This window comes from Hyperolius riggenbachi, chromosome 1 (genome assembly GCF_040937935.1).
Source record: "Hyperolius riggenbachi isolate aHypRig1 chromosome 1, aHypRig1.pri, whole genome shotgun sequence".
Taxonomy (NCBI): Eukaryota; Metazoa; Chordata; class Amphibia; order Anura; family Hyperoliidae; genus Hyperolius; species Hyperolius riggenbachi.
The window spans coordinates 503,642,833-503,663,272 of NC_090646.1; the positions used below are offsets into that span (position 1 = coordinate 503,642,833).

At 46.8% G+C, this 20,440-nt stretch overlaps 1 protein-coding gene across 1 annotated transcript in view; it reads right to left on the reverse strand.

The window, feature by feature from the left end:
* Positions 1 to 20,440, reverse strand: part of LOC137532726 (adhesion G-protein coupled receptor D1-like) — a 603,228-nt gene that overhangs the window by 225,626 nt on the left and 357,162 nt on the right. Inside the window, exon 7 of the mRNA XM_068253608.1 lies at positions 19,870 to 19,936. Coding sequence (XP_068109709.1) covers positions 19,870 to 19,936 — 67 coding nt within the window. The remainder of the gene's footprint in view (positions 1 to 19,869; positions 19,937 to 20,440) is intronic.

The following is a 20,440-nucleotide window of genomic DNA, read 5'->3' on the forward strand; positions in this document are numbered from 1 at the left end:
ACACAGTCACATATGAGGAGAGGTCTCGTCGGGACTGCTGATCCTCCTCAGCTTGCTCAAAGCCTTGAGGGTTCCTGAAGATCCTCTGCTTGGAGTTCGCCGGGGTTCAGCTTGGTGTCGGGGTCGGCGGCGTCCTCCTCAGTCCTCACTCCAACGTGGCAGATCTTCTGTTGAAGGAAAAAAAACCAAACATTTTTAAAAGTCCAGTACCGCTTCTGAAGGACTCACCAAGAGATGCAGGAGCGCTTCAATCTAGCGCACCATCGCTCGCTGGGTGATGTCCCTCCCTACGCGCTGGAATTCTACGCTGCACATGCTAGCACGCTTTTGCGCAGTGCCGAGGCGCATTCCAGCAGCTAGCTACCAAGCGTCTGTGGATCTGATTGGGCCACCGTGTTGGATCTCTGCCAAGTCCTCCAAAATTTTGAGCAATCCACGTTGCTTGTGACTGAGCAGTGACAACTCTACAGTCAGCATTACAATACCACTGCGGTGTTTACTGAAGAAATCAATGTTGAAGATGGAAACCGCTGGCATGATGCAAGTGGGGGAATCTGAAGATGAAAACGATCAGCGTGATGATACCAACATCAGGCAACCTGCCTCAGGAAACGCTGGTCCCAGCTATGACAAAGAACAGGACGAGGAACAGCTGGAGTTGGAGCAGGAATTGGATGCCCCCACTGCCGAGGGACAGAGCGGTGCACGTTGGACTTCCACAATTTAGCGGGAATGGACAGCAGAAGAGGAAGAAAGTGATGCTGGTGACGAATATGGTGCATCACAACAATCACAACGCTCACAAGAACATGAAGACAGAGGAGTCTGGCAGGATTCTCTGGCACACATGGCTCAATTCATGCTAGACTGCATTGAACGCGGCCCGCGCATTATTCACTATTCATTATTATTCATTATTCTGGACAACATCAATTACTGGGTTTATACCCAGTTTATACAAACACAATGTTAAAAAACTGATTGAAGAAAGTGTCAGACAGGTCAAAAATGGAACAATTCCAGCAGGCCCTTGAGGATGGAGACTTTAGAGAGGAGATTGACATCCTCCTCTTTCTCTAGCCAGTTGTACGCCGACAGACTGACTTCAGCAAACCCAGGAGGACCAGGAGGGCAGCAAAGAACACAAGCTGCTGCTAGTGCCCAAAAGGGAATGGTATTGGCAGTGTCCTTGGAGTGGGAACATTTTCTGACACCCATGCAGCAGCCCACAGAACAGCAATCGGGCAGTTCCACGTCCTCCAACACTAATCGCCTGGAGAAGATGGTCAAGGACTACATGTCAGATGGCGTAGCTGTGTTGAACAATCCATCTGCAGACAGACGGTGAGTGTGACAGCACAGAAGGACCATGGCAACTCACTCATAGTACCACAGTTTGATAGTGCTGCACAAAAAATTATATGGATCCGTGGACCCGGGCAGTACTGGGAAGTGGGAACGCAGATTTTAGTACCTAAACACACGATACAACATGTTTTCCGGGGTCGGACTCTGAGGCACATACAGATGGTCCCGATCATCATCCTCATCATACAACTCTTCTCCTGATTCTGACCCACCCACCACCTCTGCCACCCCAACATCCCCAGACACAGACCCCTCATCGTCCTCAACATTAACTTGGGATGCTGGCCTGAGCCCGACCTCCTCCTCCACATCAGGCCCCATCATCTCCTCAATGGCAGCCCTCAATAATCGCTCTGGCGCCGGACCGATGGACACAACGTTCTCCTCCGGGGAGGGCTGCTGCTGACCACTGGCTGCTGGGGTGGATGTTATAGCTTGCGTGGGGCGTTGGCTGTTGCTGTTGTTGGGAGTGCTGCTCACAGCGGAGGTCTCTGAGGAACTCATGGTGAGCTCATATAGTGGTTGACGTTGAGTGGAGTATTACTGATCCCAGCAATATACACAGTGACTGGCAGAGTACGCAATGCTATATAGTGGTTGACGGTGAGTGAAGTACTACAGATCCCAGCAATATACACAGTGACTGGCAGTACAATGGTATGGGTGGGTGAGCAGAGTACTACAGATCCCAGCAATGCTATATAGTAATGGGGTGACTGAGTGAGCGGCAGTGTACTACTGTTCCCAGCAGACACAGAGTGGCAGTAAACACAATGCTATATAGTGTGCAGGGGCGTAGCAATAGGGGTTGCAGAGGTTGCAACCGCATCGGGGCCCTTGGGCCAGAGGGGCCCCGAAGGGCCCTCCCTCAACTACAGTTTTAGCTCTGTATTGGTCCTGTGCTCATAATAATCACTTCTATAGATACTTTGACTAGTGGTAGTCATTAACAAGCTGTTCCCCATCCCCTTCTTGCACCTATGACACTGTAGTTGCCATTGGCAGGTTTTGATGTGCCGTATCAATTGTTATATAGAGAGTGCTTGGGGGGCCCCATTGTAAAACTTGCATTGGGGCCCACAGCTCCTTAGCTACGCCACTGATAGTGTGGCTGAGCGAGGTACACAGAGTGGCAGTAAACACAATGCTATATAGTGTGGCTGAGCGAGCGGTGTACTACTATTCCCAGCAGACACAGAGTGGCAGTAAACAGAATGCTATATAGTGTGGCTGAGCGAGGTACACAGAGTGGCAGTAAACAGAATGCTATATAGTGTGGCTGAGCGAGCGGTGTACTACTATTCCCAGCAGCGACACAATGACTGGGGGGACCCTGGCTAGCGTGGCTGGAGCGCGAACTACCCTGCCTGCCTACCCAAAGCTAAACCCACAGACAAATGGCGGAGATATGACGTGGTTCGGGTATTTATTTACCCGAACCACGTGACAGTTCGGCCAATCAGAGCGCGTTCGGGTCCGAACCACGTGACCCGTTCGGCCAATCACAGTGCTAGCCGAACGTTCGGGGAACGTTCGGCCATGCGCTCTTAGTTCGGCCATGTGGCCGAACGGTTTGGCCGAACACCATCAGGTGTTCGGCCGAACTCGTACATCACCCGAACAGGGTGATGTTCTGCAGAACCCGAACAGTGGCGAACACTGTTCGCCCAACACTAGTGGTAAGATTGGTCTGTGATCTTTAATTTTCAAAAGACTATGGTCTGATGTGTGTATGCGGCCTTAGTAAGAGATAAAAGGTTGGTATTTTATCTCATGCTGTATTTTAACACTTTGTTTGCAATTCACCACTGTGAGAGGATAGAGGAGTGTTCGGTAGCAGGCGATAATGGTGCGATAATGCTCTGATATGGATGCGAAAACCGTGTGATAAACGGTCGATAGTTATGCGGTGTTAGTGATTTGCATACGATACTTTGCCTCTCTGGATGCTGGAAGTAAAGGATTGTGGGTATGAGGAGGAGGTTATTACCAGCACGTGACCGCAGAGGGTTTCCCTCCCTGTTTTTTTACCCTGCCCTTCCATTACAAATCCCTCCCTCCGTTCTGCATACTAAGCAATATTAAGCATTTACAATATGAAGTGGATGGGTGAAATAGAGGAGGTATTTGGATACATTTTCACATTTACTCCCGATGAAAAATGTATCCAGATTCCTCCTTCGTTTCACCCATCCACTTAATAAGGTAAATGCCTCATATTGCTTAATATGCTAAATAGTGTAAATGGGCTGCTCTCTGGTGCCTGAAATATGTACAGTATAAGCCGTTACTGTGTGCTGCTAGTAAACTAGCTGCAGAGTGAGCTGCAGCAGCTGTGAGAAAAACCCGATATCTCCAGGTACGTTTAGGGGATAAATAGATGAAAAAATAATGAATGGTCATACCCCCTTTTTTCCCTGGTGAATTGTGATTTTGAGAAAAAATAACAACTAACTATCACCTATTTATTGCCTATTTATTGCATATTTATCGCATGGATGTCTCTCTGTCGATATTTCATACTATACTTCTGGAGAATTGCTATTTGGAGATATCACAGGAGGTAAATTATCTCCAATTAGATAAATAGGTTGGTAACCACTGGTGAATTGAGGCCATTGTGTCTTAGCTCAATTTCCCAGTAGTCTCTCATAGCTAGATTGAGCAGGAGATTCTGTGAGGAGCTGCAGCCTCTAGATAGCCAGTTTACACTGTGTATGTTCCCGGCTTGTTCCATTGGGGTGTATCAGGCTGTGGAAATGATAGAAAGCAAGTTAAAAGGAACTGTAAATGAAGATAAGCCATCTTTAAAGAGAGAGAGACAGATTGCAACCCACCCTTCCATACATACAACCATTGAGATTTCAAAAAGACTGGGGCAATCTTATTCAAACCACATTAATGCATTAAAGGAATACTATCGATACCCAAGTGTTCTAAGATGACAGTGTGCAAATAATGTCTAAGTAGCTGTGTAAACATTTTCCTACTTTTCATGTTAAATATCAGAGACAAAAGCTGTAATTTATTGAGGGTAGGATTTAGCTATATTGGGACAAATCAATTGCAGAAGGGGTGTCTGCTTCAATGCACAGCCAGAGTTGCATATCAGACTGCAGAAAACAAATATCAAACATATCAAACTCTGAAAGCAAAAACAGTATGAAAAAGCTGTGACGATTAGTTACATTTCCTTCAGACAGGTCAGTCAGAAACACAGGACACAGGAGCTGCAGCTGTTGGGAGCTCTCTTCTCTGTCACACACAGAGCTACACATAGAGTTAACTGATCAAGTGTGAGGGGAATTTCCCCTCTCCTCATGGCTCAGTCAGCCGTCAGTTTTGGCGTCAGTAAAGTTTGAATGTATATTGATAACAGTAAACAAAGAAGTTGCTACTAAAATGTATACACCAGTACTTAGCAGCACTTCCCAAACAATTCCTGTGTCAATTAGTGATGCTCGGATACCTCTTTTTATTATTCGAGTTTGGTCGAATTCGAATAGTAAATTATTCGAATTCGGTCGAATATTCGAGTCGAATATTTTTTACTATTCGATTCGACCTCGGACTTCGAGCTCACTATTCGAGTCGGTATTCAAGCTCATTATTCGAGCTGACTATTCGAATTGGCCTTAAATAGCTTCCAACACTTGTTTTGAGGGTGAATGATGCAAGAAACATCTTTTTTCCCAAGTAACAACAGCAAGTGATTATGTGGGGATGTTCCTTTAAAAAAAAGGTGGAAAGAGAAGAGAAGTTGTGTCCAAAATTCTGTTCAGTAGTGTATATACTTCTTCTTCTTCTTCTTTATCTTCTATATCTTCTTCTTCTTCTTCTTCTTCTTCTATATCTTCTTCTTCTTCTATATCTTCTTCTTCTTCTTCTTCATTTTCTTCTTCTATATCTTCTTCTTCTTCTTCATTTTCTTCTTCTTCTTCTATATCTTCTTCTTCTTCTTCTTCTTCATCTTCATCTTCTTCATCTTCATCTTCTTCATCATCTTCATCTTCATCTTCTTCATCATCTTCTTCTTCATCTTCATCTTCTTCATCTTCTTCTTCATGTTCTTCATCTTCATCTTCTTCTTCATCTTCTTCATCTTCTTCTTCTTCATCTTCTTCTTCTATATCTTCTTTTTCTATATCTTCTTTTTCTATATCCTCTTCTTATTATTATTTTTCTATTTCGTCTTCTTCTTTTTCTCTATCTACTTCTTCTTCTATATCGTCTTCTTCTTCTTCACTTATTTCTCTTTTATATATTTTTTTTAAAGAAATGCAGTTATTTTTTAGCGTAATAAATAGCTGGTGGCGCACGCATGTTGGAAGCGCCATTGTGTGTGCTCCCTGGCAGTGGAAACACACAGACAGCAGAAGGTAAATTCAGCAGCAGGAGGAGGAGGATGAGTGTGTGGCAGCAGGCCAGGCAATCAATGAGGCAGGCAGCGTGACAGAATATCCCTGGTACCTAGCGGTGATACCAGGGCTGTAAATAAACACAGCAGGAGGTCCCAGACAGCGGTCGTGCAGCCCACATCGTGTCCAATACACAACTGGGACAACACAGTTTTCAACCCGGGCACCTCAGAAAAAATTAAACCTTTTTTTTTTTATGTTTTTTTTGTTTTGTTTGTACAAGTTAATTACACAGATATAGCTATTGTTTGACGTAATAGCTGGTGGCAGAGTGGCAGCAGAAGGTAATTCCGTGTACCCTGGCAGTGGGAAACACAGACAGACAGCAGCAGCAGCAGGAGGAATGGAGGAATAATGTGAGTGTGGCAGCAGGCAGGCAGCGTAACATAATAGCCCTGGTACCTAGCGGTGATACCAGGGCTGTAAATAAACACAGCAGGAGGCACGCATGTTGGAAGCGCCATTGTATGTGCTCCCTGGCAGTGGAAACACACAGACAGCAGGAGGTAAATTCAGCAGCAGCAGGAGGAGGAGGATGATTGTGTGGCAGCAGGCAGTCAATGAGGCAGGCAGCGAGACATAATAGGCTGTGTGGTACCTAGCCTAGCAGGAGGAGGAGGATGAGTGTGTGGCAGCAGGCCAGGCAGTCAATGAGGCAGGCAGCGTGACAGAATATCCCTGGTACCTAGCGGTGATACCAGGGCTGTAAATAAACACAACAGGAGGTCCCAGACAGTGGTCGTGCAGCCCACATCGTGTCCAATACACAACTGGGACAACACAGTTTTCAACCCGGGCACCTCAGAAAAATTAAACCTTTTTTTTTTTTTTTTTTTTTTTTTTTAATGGTTTACTTTTATTTTTTTTACAGCAAATGACACAGATATAGCTACTGTTGGACGTAATAGCTGGTGGCAGAGTGGCAGCAGCAGAAGGTAAAATCTGTGTACCCTTGGCAGTGGGAAACACAGACAGGCAGCAGCAGGAGGAATGGAGGAGTAGTGTGAGTGTGGCAGCAGGTAGGTAGGCAGCGTGACATAATAGCCCTGGTACCTAGCGTTGATACCAGGGCTGTAAATAAACACAACAGGAGGTCCCAGACAGCGGTCGTGCAGCCCACATTGTGTCCAATACATAACTGGGACAACACAGTTTTCAACCCGGTCACCTCAGAAAAATTAAACCTTTTTTTTTTTTTTTTTTTTAATGGTTTATTTTTTATTTTTTTTACAGCAAATTACACAGATATAGCTATTGTTAGACGTAATAGTTGGTGGCAGAGTGGCAGCAGAAGGTAATTCTGTGTACCCTGGCAGTGGGAAACACAGACAGACAGCAGCAGCAGCAGAAGGAATGGAGGAGTAATGAGAGTAGCTATTGTTGGACGTAATAGCTGGTGGCAAAGCGGCAGCAGAAGGTAAAATCTGTGTACCCTTGGCAGTGGGAAACACAGACAGGCAGCAGCAGCAGCAGGAGGAATGGAGGAGAGTAGTGTGAGTGTGGCAGCAGGTAGGTAGGCAGCGTGACATAATAGCCCTGGTACCTAGCGTTGATACCAGGGCTGTAAATAAACACAACAGGAGGTCCCAGACAGCGGTCGTGCAGCCCACATCGTGTCCAATACACAACTGGGACAACACAGTTTTCAACCCGGGCACCTCAGAAAAATTAAACCTTTTTTTTTTTTTTAATGGTTTACTTTTTTTTTTTTTTTACAGCAAATTACACAGATATAGCTATTGTTGGACATAATAGCTGGTGGCAGAGCGGCAGCAGAAGGTAAAATCTGTGTACCCTTGGCAGTGGGAAACACAGACAGGCAGCAGCAGCAGCAGGAGGAATGGAGGAGAGTAGTGTGAGTGTGGCAGCAGGTAGGTAGGCAGCGTGACATAATAGCCCTGGTACCTAGCATTGATACCAGGGCTGTAAATAAACACAACAGGAGGTCCCAGACAGCGGTCGTGCAGCCCACATCGTGTCCAATACACAACTGGGACAACACAGTTTTCAACCCGGGCACCTCAGAAAAATTAAACCTTTTTTTTTTTTAATGGTTTACTGTTTTTTTTTTTTTTACAGCAAATTACACAGATATAGCTATTGTTGAACGTAATAGCTGGTGGCAGAGCGGCAGCAGAAGGTAAATCTGTGTACCCTGGCAGTGGGAAACACAGACAGACAGACAGCAGAAGGGCAGTACACAGCAGCCCACTGTAGATGTAAAATGTGTGGCTGCAGGCGACGTAATAGTCAAAGTGAACCAGGCTGGCGGGTGAGCAGGAGCCAGGAGGTGGTAAAGGGTGGTAAGGCACATTAACGATGGTTCTTCCGGAAGACAGTTCATGTCCCCCTCTCGCCGACAACAGGGGCCAGGAACTCGCCTTCCACCCACGCCTGGTTCATCTTGAGAAACGTCAGTCTGTCCACAGACTTGTGAGACAGACGTGAGCGTTTCTCGGTGACCACGCCACCAGCTGCACTGAAGCAGCGCTCGGACAGCACGCTGGAAGGGGCGCAGGACAGCACTTCCAGGGCGTACTGCGCCAGCTCGCTCCAGATCTCCAGGCGCTTGACCCAATACTCCATGGGATCAACAGGGGCATCGCTGTCAAGCCCGCTGTAGGACCCCATGTAGTCAGCCACCATTCGGGTCAGGCGCTGGCTGTGACCGGAGGAGGATGCTGCTGCATGCACCTCCTCTCTAGTCACTGCTGCCGGAGCCTCTACAGTCCTGTAGAGCTCATTGCTGAGAGACAGCAGGTCTGTGGGGCGCTTGCTGCTGGATGCAGGCACCTGCTGCTGCCTCTGTGCTGGCTGGACAGTGGGGGTGGAAGGCTGGGGGAAGACTTCCTCCAAGCGCTCAACAAGGGCCTGCTGCAAGCTCCTTATTTGTTGCGCTGGGTCTTCTCCTGCAAGTGGCAGGAACTGGCTCAACTTCCCCTTGAGGCGTGGGTCCAACATCATGCTGATCCAGATGTCCTCCCTCTGCTTCATCTGGATCACCCTGGGGTCCTTGCGCAAGGCACGTCAGCATGTGCGCTGCCATTGGGAAGAGGCGGGCCACGTGTGCTGGCACATCGACGGCAGTGCTGTCCTCATCCTCCTCCTCTGCCTCCTCAGCCTCATCCTCTCTCCACCCCCGCACCAACTCAGCTGCGCTGTGCTGATCCCCCTCATCAGCAGCAAGGTCAGGGACCTCCACCAAGTCCTCCTCCTCCTCCCCCTCAGAGGTGGACTGTGCAGCTGCTTGCCGCTCCTGCTGGTCCAAGGCTGCCGCTCCCTGTTCCAGCAAAGCATCGAGGGCCCTGTTCAGCAGACAAACCAAGGGCACCCACTCGCAGACCATAGCATGGTCCCTGCTCACCATGTTAGTGGCCTGCAGAAAGGGAGCCAGCACTAAGCACACCTGCTGCATGTGCCTCCAGTCATCATCGGGGACGATGGACGGGATGTTGCTGGTCTTGTCCCTTCTCTGAGCGGCGGAAACAGTGGCCTGGGCAAGGTACTGGTTGACAGCATGCTTCTGTTCAACCAGACGCTCCAACATTGCCAGGGTGGAGTTCCAGCGAGTTGGAACGTCAAGGATCAGCCGATGGCGTGGCAGCTCCAGCTCCTTTTGCACGTCTTCCAGGCTCGCACAGGCTGCAGCAGAGCGCCGGAAGTGACGCACAACGTTCCTTGCCATTTCCAGCAGTTCGCCCATCCCCTGGTAGGTGCGCAAGAACTTCTGCACCACCAGGTTCAGCACGTGGGCAAGACAGGGGATGTGGGTCAGGTTTCCCCTGTCAATTGCGGCAACCAGATTGGCCCCATTGTCGGCCACCACCTCTCCGACTCTGAGGCCTCTGGGGGTCAGCCAAATCCTCTCCTGCTCCTGGAGTTTGGCCAACACATGGGTTGCAGTCAGTTTGGTCTTCCCAAGGCTGACCAACTGCAGCAGTGCTTGGCAGTGGCGGGCCTTCACGCTGCTGCTGAGGCGGGGGGTTTGGCCAGGTGTGCCGGAGGATGGCAGAGGATCGGAGGAACCTGCTGCAGTTCCCCTGACCCTGCGGGGTGGCACCACCCACTGTGTTGCTGCTGCTGCTGTGCCCGCTGCTGCTCTCCCATCCTCACCCCCTTCCACCAAGCTGACCCAGTGGACAGTGAAGGACAGGTAGCGGCCTGTCCCGAAGCGGCTGCTCCAGGAGTCCATGGTGACGTGGACCCTTTCACCAACCGCGTGCTCCTGCCCTCGCTCCACATTGGCCATCACAAAGCGGTGCAGTGCAGGAATGGCCTTGCGGGCGAAAAAGTGTCTGCAGGGGAGCTGCCAGTCTGGGGCTGCATAAGCAAGCAGCGCACGCATGTCGCTCCCCTCCTGCACGAGCGTGTACGGCAGGAGTTGGGAGCACATGGCCCATGCCAGCAAGCCGTTCAGCTGACGCACGCGACGGCTGCTGGGAGGCAGAGCCCTAACCACCCCCCTGGAAGGACTCGCTCAAAAGGCTCTGGCGTGGCCTTTTGCTGGCACGGGAATCAGCGGACACAGCAGAGGAGGCCACTGAGGACTGGCTGCCAGAACAGGCCTCAGTGTCGGCGGCAGGAGTTGCAGAGGGGGGAGGAGCAGTGCGTTTCTGCACTCCTGCTGGTGCTGCTGGAGGAGCAGGAGGGCGGGTGGCTGCTGTTGCTGCTGCTGCTGCTGCTGAAGGCTGTGCAGTGATGGGTGTGGTGCCACTGCCAGCACCAGATGCCTTCAGCCTCTGGAACTCCTCATGCTGGTGGAAATGTTTCGCAGCAAGGTGGTTGATGAGCGAGCTGGTGCTGAACTTTAAGGGGTCTGCACCTCTGCTCAACTTCCGCTGACAGTGGTTGCAAGTGGCGTACTTGCTGTACACTGTGGGCATGGTAAAAAATCGCCAGATTGGTGACAAAAACAACCCCCTACGGCCTGGAGCCGCTGCTGCCTGTCTCCCTGTGGTGGTTGGGGCGGGGGCTTGGGTGCGGCTGGTGGTGGTACTGGCAGATGCTGCTGCTGCTGCTGCTGAGCCTGAGACACCAGCAGGCTGTGGGACCTGCCTACTGCTGCCAATGCTTGCAATGATGCGCCTCCTTGCAAGGCCCACAAGCGCATCCTCCTCCTCCTCCTCAGAGCTGCTGATGACGACATCCCCAGGTGCTGGTGGTGGCGGCACCCAGTATTTGTCTGTCACCACGTCATCATCATCATCATCATCCTCCCCCTCCTGAAACATGTCCTGCTGGGATGATGACCCCCCAAACTCCTCTCCTGATGCATGGATGGGCTGCTTGACTGTCGCCACAGTCTTGCTGTCCAATCCCTCCTCCCCCAAAGTGCCCATCAGCATCTCCTCCTCAAGATCGCCAACAACAGCAGACAATTTACTCATGATGCATGGGGTCAAAAGACTGCTGAATGACAGGTCAGCGACTGACGGTGAACTGGCCTCCTCCCCAGGCCCTGCTGGGCGGCTGCTGCGAACAGGGGTGGTGGTGGTGGTGGTGGTGAGGGTGGAGGCCTCGGATACAGAACTGATGGCGGGCTGCTCATCCTCCGTCATCAGTTGCACCACAGTGTCTGCATCCTTTTCCTCAATGGGACGTTTCCGACCTGGCTGGAGGAAAATAGGAGCAGGTACTACACGCTGCTGCTGCTGCTGCTGTGTCTCTGCAGCGTGAGTTGCTCCTGCTGGGCGGCGCCCAAGGCGTCCACGGCCAGTGGCTATAGGAGGAATGTCAGCCACTGACGCAGCTGCTGCGGAACTGTGCATGGTGGCGCGGCCGCGGCTTGCCACAATGCTGCTCCCTCTCGATTCCCTTGCTGCCCTTCCCCTTGCCCAAACCGCGCTGGCTGCCACTTCCAGACATCTTTGATGTTTTGGGCGTAAACAAAAAAGTTTTTTAAAAGGGCGGGTGAAAAAGTGGGGTACTTTAATGGAGTGGGTTGGTGGGTGAGGTGACACTAATCACTAAGTGATTAGATCGCTAAGTGATTACTAGTACAGTACTAATACAAAATACAATAATTCAGTAATCAGTATAAGTGTGAACAGTGAACAGTGAGTGTGTCCCCTAGTACACTAACTAGAAAATACAATAATCAGTAGTAATCAGATTAAGTAGAAGGAAATAGAGTGTGTGTGTGTACTGAGTGCACGCACACACACACGCAGGAGCTAGCCTATGAACAGTGACTGAGTGTCCCTAGTAGTAAGTAGTAAGTAAGTGTACAACTAGAAATTACAATAATCAGTAGTAATCAGAAGGAAATAGAGTGTGTGTACTGACAGTGCACGCACACACACACGCAGCGCAGGAGCTAGCCTATGAACAAACAGTGATTGAGTGTCCCTAGTAGTAAGTAGTTACTAGTAAGTACAACTAGAAATTACAATAATCAATAGTAATCAGAAGGAAATAGAGTGTGTGTACTGTACAGACAGTGCACGCACACACACACGCAGGAGCTAGCCTATGAACAGTGACTGAGTGTCCCTAGTAGTAAGTAGTAAGTAAGTGTACAACTAGAAATTACAATAATCAATAGTAATCAAAAGGAAATAGAGTGTGTGTACTGAGTGCACGCACTCACGCAGCGCAGGAGCTAGCCTATGAACAGTGACTGAGTGTCCCTAGTAGTAAGTAGTAAGTAAGTGTACAACTAGAAATTACAATAATCAGTAGTAATCAGAAGGAAATAGAGTGTGTGTACTGACAGTGCACACACACACATGCAGCGCAGGAGCTAGCCTATGAACAGTGACTGAGTGTCCCTAGTAGTAAGTAGTTAGTAAGTACAACTAGAAATTACAATAATCAATAGTAATCAGAAGGAAATAGAGTGTGTGTACTGTGCACGCACACACGCAGGAGCTATGAACAAACAGTGACAGTGAGTGTCCTAGTACAGTACAGTTACTACAAAATACAATCACTCAGTAGTAAAGGTAGGACAGCAGAAACACTGTGTGATGATTTGCTCAGCTGCCTGTGCAGGCAGCCAGCCTTTTGACCATTGTGTAGGTTTGCATGCTGCGGGACTCTGGAAAGAAGAGCTTCTGTCAGTTTTGCAGCTTGTGCTTGCAGAGGAATTTGCATACGTTGTCATGCAAATTGCATGGCCACATTCATTGGAGGCGTGTACTATAAGTACTATGTCTTTCCCACAATGCTTCGCTGTTCATAAGGATTTCGTCTTATGTAACACTCCTGGTGGGGTGTCAGCCTTGCTCTCTGTTTGAACATCAGCTTAGAGTAATTCCTGAATCTGCGCTAGGCAGATTTCCCTAGTGCAGTTAGGATTGTATTATCTGTATTGCCTGTTCTGTCTTGTCTTGCCTGTTGCCATTGTCCTGTCCCTATGGTGGTTGACAGGAAATTGTTCTGATCTCTGTTCTTGGAGTATAGCTGGTGCAGCTGTTGCTACCAGCTATCTCTTCTGTTCTGTCTCCTGGGATTGCACTAGCTACTTTTTGCTAGCGCTGGGGATCCTTCTGTTCTGTCTCCTGGGATCGCGCTAGCTACTTTTCGCTAGTGCTGGGGATCCTTCTGTTCTGTCTCCTGGGATGGCGCTAGCTACTTTTCGCTAGTGCTGGGGATCCTTCTGTTCTGCTACTCTGTACCTGGATTGCGCTAGCCACTTTTCGCCAGTGCTGTGGATCCTATCTCTCGCTTGTCCCTGTTTTCGTGTGTCTGTCTTATCTGCTACGACCGCTTGCTGGAGGCTCGGTGAAGTAACCGTTAAGCAAGCGTTCGCGTCCTCTGTTTCATGTTTGTCTGTCGATGGTTAGTTAGGCGTGCTTGTCTCTATTGTGCTTATCACATGGAGACCGCGCATAACCACGTGCACTGTTGCGAATGAGTGCGGTGTTCGCGTTTAGCTAGCGTTTGTTGTTTTCTGCATCTTCTCATTGTATTATTTACTGTGCCTTTGCTACCCTCGTATTCTGTCCTGATCTGCCTTGTGTCACGTCTGGCGATCGCACCTCTCGCGATCGCGTTCCTATTTCATATCTGCTGTTGTGTGTGCGCGGTCGCGGGGTGGCGAGGGCGACTGGATTGGCGCACACACATACAACCTGTCCCTTTGCTCGTTCTCATTTGCAATCGCCTCTCTTGCGATTGCGTTCTGCGCTTCGTACAATTCCTGTCTGGCATTTGTGGAGGTACAGAGGATTGGTTCCTCTGCACTCCCCAGCGCCTTCTGCCGACAGGAATTTCCCTCTACAGGTGCGTAGCACCTTTTGCTGGGTGCCTGCAAATATACGCTTGTGGAGGATTTCCGCCGTGTCAGCGCACGCGTTGTGCGCTGATCACGGAGAAAGTTCCACAATCGTTACACACTGGTATAATAAACTAACAGAGGACAGTCACAGGAGGACAGCTGCCCACACAGGCAAGGCCCTGAGGCCTAAAGCAGTGTAAGCTTGCCTGCAGCAGCTGTGTCTGTCTCTATGTAACACACAAGCTACTAACTAAAATACAATGTCTATCTAACTAACAACAATATAGGTGTGTATAGGAGGTGTATGTGAGCAAAAACGCTAGGTAGTTGACCACAATAAAGCTCTTGCTAAGCCAAAGCACAAAGGAGCAGATCTCTCTCTGTACAAAGTCAGGCAAGGATGGAAAAACGGAACATGGCGGCCGCTATTTATAGGGTACGGGCTGGCCAGGGTCCCCCTCTGTGATTGGCTGCCGTCAGAGGGCCTGAGAGCCCTCTGATTGGCTCTAAGGACATCAATCTGGGCTATGACGCTATTCGAGCTCGATATTCGAGCTCGAATAGCGCTGTTAGCTCGAATAGCTCGAATAGTGAATGGGCTATTCGAGTTCACTCGAATAGCCCATTCGAGTAGCTGCAGCTATTCGAGCTCGGTATTCGAGCTCGAATAGCTGAAAAAAGAACTCGAATATTTGAGCTACTCGAATATTCGAGCTCTGCTGAGCACCACTGGTGTCAATTGAAAATATGTGAATCGATAGTATTCCTTTAAGCACCTTATGTCATTCTTAAAGTATACTCAGTCCGAAGCTTGGGTACAAAGTTACACACTTACCTAAGAAGAGGAAAAACTCTGGAACCTATAGAGGCTTCCCACAGTATCATCCTGTCCCTTGTTGCCACTTGCAAGCCCTCTAAAGATTACCAACAAGATTTTATCGGTAATCTTATTGGGGTCGCGCTCCTCTTCAAATACTAGCGTACTGTGCCTGCGTGAGTATGGCCACATCTGCGCATTAAGCCAGAACGATTTGTGCACAAGTGGCTTCGTGCTACTGAGTAGGCGCTACTTGCATGGCTGCAACACAGCCGTGCTCGTGCCAGAAAAGGAGCAGGGCCCTGATCAGCAGGAGGAACCCAGGCAGTGGGGGAAGATCAGAGGAACCAGAAGCTTTCCTCTACTTAGGTAAATATGTGTTTCTGAACCCAAAATTGGCATGGATTCTCTTTAACTAAAACTAAATTTTTATTATATCATATTCTTCTTGGCTCAGGACATATTTAAAATGTTTATCTGGACTATTGCAACATCCTCCTCTGTGTTTTTTTTTAATTTGTATGACTCTAGTTAATCCTGCAACCTGCTGCATAAGTTTTCAACCTATCACCTTGCTCCTCATATGCTGCTACCTCCTGCCAGTTCATCCACTCCTTGTCCAACAAGCAAAGCCTACAGTTTAAACATCTTACTCTTAGTTACCTACAGCACAGTTTGGCTCATTCTACAAATATGTAAATTGTCTGGTCAATGTGCTGATCCGTTGACTTCAATAGTTTCTAAGCCACACACCTGCAATAACCTTGCCACTATCTAATTAAGACATAGTCAATAGGATATGCATATTGTGAGTTTGAAAGATATTCGATCACTATTACAATTCGGGATTTGTATATTGAGTATTGGTGTTCTAACAGGCCTTTGGAAGGAGAAAACCTTTCCTATTTTGTATATATTGTGATAAACACTCCCAGAAGGCCTTACTACTACAAAACCTTTCAGGACTGGAAAACGGATTTTGAATTGGACATCACTCCCAATAACTGGAACTTATGCTGTAAATTCCTACTTTAAGAGACTCTGTAACAAAATTTTAATCCTTATTTCTTCTATCCTATAAGTTCCTATACCTGTTCTAATGTGCTCTGTCTAACTGCAGCCTTTCGTAGTTGCACAGTGGCTGTGTTATCTCTGTTATATGATCTAATCTTCTCTCCTCTGTCGGCTCTGTCGGGCTGAGGCAGTCAGGCTGGAATGTGCTGTGCTGCTGGTGATTGGATAGAAGCTATACACACCCTCTCCAGGCTCCCTGCACACGCTGCATGACTCACACACTGAGCTACTCTTTTGTTTGTAAACACTGGATAAAAATGGCAATTACAAGCCAGGATTGCAGCAGGGAGAGGCAGAAACAGAGGGGCCCAGGAGAACATAATGAATAGAATGGTATGCTTTTTATTGTAAGAATTTTAGTGTACAGATTCTCTTTAAGGGAAGCCTCTTCTATGCAACTGTTGACACTAACATGAAGGTCATTCATACAACCTTTCATTACCCTTCAAAACTTAAACAAATATATGTCTTATGATGGTTTATGGTTTAGGAATTGTGGAAATGAGGGTACTTTCTTCCACATGTGGTGGTCATGCCCTCGGACCTTACCTTTCTGGAGTAGGTTTAGTAAGGTAACTTAGGTGTTAGAGAGACCCATCTGAAAAGATCCACCCATTTTCTGACAGGGTAACAAACTAGATCCAGTAATAAGGTTTGATTTTTCTTAAAAAAAAAACCTTCAATAGCTATGTTATTGAGAAGATATTTCATTTGAATATCTTATTTTCACACGTCTATCAATGAGTTCAACTATTGTCTTTCCTGTGTGGAAGATCCAGTCGACCATGATTTTGTATTTGTTTGACCAATTTTTCTGAACGAAAAAGAATGTTACTAAAAAATGTAAAAAAAAAAAAAACTATTTCAGTAAGGCAGCTGGCATTTTCAGAAGTACAGGACCAGTACAGGACCACTTTAAATGTTTCCTTTTCCTCTGCTTTTATTTGGCTTTGAAATAACACAGCACTTTCTGTAGTGATTCAGTAATGTGCAATGAGTTTGAATAATGTTTTAGTGCCTACACCCTACTGCCTTCAAAAATGTCAATAAAGAGGAGCAATTTCTTCTAGTCAGAACTGGTGTCTTTGAAGTTGCCTTTCAGTTCCAAAACTGTTTTATGAAACAGTTTTCTGATTATAGAGCCAGTGTGGACTCACATCAAGTTCTGCTTTTGTAAAATCCAAAAAGGAATAAAAGTCAGCAATTAAACAGCAAGGGAAAAAACATGCAGTGAACATAAGTGATGCACCCCTGATGGGATAGTCTTTTCATATTCATTAAATAATAGTAAGCAGAAGAGTGGTATTTTGTTAGGACAGCCAACGCTATCGTAAATTGTTCACATTTCTTGGTTTATGAAAAAATCAAGAATGCAGTGTAAATGGAATACCCATTCCACCCATCAATTTGATGCAGGCCGTCCATACTTTATCTGATGTGACAATGTATAATAAATCATGGGGTTCATCTTCTTATTGATTATATTCATATTAATATTTTTGTTGACAGAAGTGCAAGTCAGGTGCAATATGGATTTTTGCAAACAAATGTTAAATCAGGTATGGATCTGAGCAATTTAAGTTTGGGTTAAGGAATTTAGTCTGACTAAAATTTAGAAATAAGATTAGATGTTTTAGATCAAAAGTGGGTCATCTCTGGACAGACCCACCATAAGTGGCTTGTGGAGCCTTTTATAGTGCATGCTCAAAAACATGGGGGGGGGGGGGGGGGTTACTGGGATCCAGTCTACTCAATCTTGCTGATATAAAATACATTCTTTGTAAAAGTCAATTTGCAAGGTTTAGAGGTTTCCTCAAGCAAAAGTCTCTGACTGTACACCAGTGCAATGTTTAGGTGTCAATTAAATATTAAGGGTCTTTCTCTAAATGTATCATGCAGCTAACATGAACAGAACAAACATAGTAGAGATAGCTGCTACAACAGTCTGTGCCCCCAAACCTCATAGGCTTAAATGGTTTGGTTGATTTATATACTGTAATATGCAAACAAAAATTTAATATTCAGGGAATTTAAGCTGCACCCCACAGATGTTATATATATGATTGAATGCGGCTGTAAGAATGTAAGAAGCAACATGTGGGGAGGACCAAGCACAAATTACTGGACAGGATCGGTGAGCATATTAATTGCATAAAATGGGGGTGGGGGGATCTGAAATACCCCCTCAGTAAAAACTTTTAAGAGACTCTGAAGTGAGTCTAAATTCCTGTTTTTAACTAGTATTTATGTAAAGCACTATAGGTAATGCTAAACTGCCACATCCCTGCAGCAAAACGAAGAGTTTATACCCCCCAAATCCCCTCTGCTGAGTCCGGGGAGCGCTTCCTCATAGAGGCAGAGCTTATGGCTGTAGCTCTGCCTCTTGGCGCGTCAATCCCCGCTGATCGACGCCTCTTCCCACACCTCTCAATCTTCGTTCACTGAGAGGGGCGGGGGAGAGGTGGGGATCGCGGTGGATTGACGTGCATGGAGGCAGAGCTGCAGCTCAAAGCTCTGCCTCCATGAGCATCAAAATCCACGACTAAGAAAGTTGTGGATTTTGCAGAGGGGATTTGGGGGGATACTAAAGTCGGGAATTTAGACGCACTTCAGATTTTTTTTAAGGAATTCCATGAGGGATGGCTATCGTCTTTGAGAATTTATGCAATAGAATATGTACTCATTTAATAACTAAAAGAGGCAGAGTCCAAGAAACAGAGTTGTGTTGTGTAAAAAGTGATGTGAATGCCCTGACGAAGAGAGACGTGCACCTCCTCAAATGCTTAGGCTGTACTGTACGCAACACAAGTGACGTCACTCCGGGTCTACGGGTCCTGAAGCCAGCACGGAACTGTACCCTGTTTGAGCTAGCTGCTCTTAGCTGTGCAATTCACCGGCTAGTTTAGTAAGTCAGATGAAGCGGGCTCCCTGATAGCAACACAGATCAAAAATGCTTCCAGCAACTCCCGGAAGCTGATGGAGCTGACTCACCATCCCCTGCTGCAGTGTGTGAGTAAAGGACGCTCTCCGTCCGGAGCACACTAAAAGGCTTGATTACTGTACACATTGGATGTTATACAGTATGTGGATACTAAGAAGGAGCCTCAAATGAGTATTTTATTGCCGTGCACAGAAGACATTAAAAGCAGCTTGTGACAGCACAGGTTATCGATACTGAGGCGATTGAAGAGATCTCGGGGAGTGTATGGCATGTGTGTTGTGGGAGGACTCTTAAGTGCTGTGGTGGTGATCAGCAGTGTTCTTGTTTCTTGTGGTGTGTTCCACATATTTATTGTTTTATTGTCATTTTAAATAGATTATTAAATCTATTAAAGAGACTCCGTAACAAAAATTGCATCCTGTTTTTTATCATCCTACAAGTTCCAAAAGCTATTCTAATGTGTTCTGGCTTACTGCAGCACTTTGTACTATCACAGTCTCTGTAATAAATCAACTTATCTCTCTCTTGTCAGACTTGTCAGCCTGTGTCTGGAAGGCTGCCAAGTTCTTCAATGTTGTGGTTCTGCTATGAACTCCCCCCTCAGGGGGGAAAGAAACACACAAATGATCTCTTGAGATTCAAAAGGAAGGGTGTATACAGCCTGCTTGTGTATGGATATATTTTATGTGTGGACATACTGTACATCAACCTACTTCCTGTTTTGGTGGCCATTTTGTTTGTTTACAAACAAACTTTTTAAAACTGTTTTTAACCACTTTTAATGCGGCGAGGAGCGGCGAAATTGTGACAGAGGGTAATAGGAGATGTCCCCTAACGCACTGGTATGTTTACTTTTGTGCGATTTTAACAATACAGATTCTCTTTAAATTGATTTAATAATCTATTATTAAATTGATCTTTTAAAGTGCAGGAGTTACTCTATTATAGTTCAGCCTGCTGTCTGCTGTGTTCTGCCTATAGTCACACTACAGTATACTGACCATGATGCATGTATGTTGATTAGACTTACTTTTCACCTTCTCCATAGCTGTCCAGCGCTGATGTTACAGACACAATGCAGATCACCAGCGACGAACCTGCAATAAAAATAGACATCAAACTTTACAACAAATAAAAACAAATAATAATAACAATAACAGTGTACAAATTATCATTCTGTATGCATGACTAGTACAAATATGACACTAAGGTATAATAGTAAAAAAAAAAAAAAAGGAGAGAAGGGGAAAAAAACAGCAGACTGAAATCTACATCTTGATGGCGGAATGGGAAATGGGAAAGACAAAGTTGAGTAGAGTGTAGCTACTTGTTATAGAATATTAACCGCCCTAGCACAACACTGCTCTGCCCCTTAAAGGGGTTCTTTCACGAAAAAAGTAGGCAGTTAAAAAATGTGACAGATGACAGGTTTTGGGCCAGTTCATCTTTTTAAGGGGGATTCTCAGGGCTTTCTTTGTTTTCAACAGCATTTCCTGAACAAAAGTTTAACTGCCAAAATAGCAAGATACCAGCCGGCCTCCCTAATCACTTGCACACTATTATGTCAGTTAGATTTTGAAACTGTTGTTCAGGAAATGCTG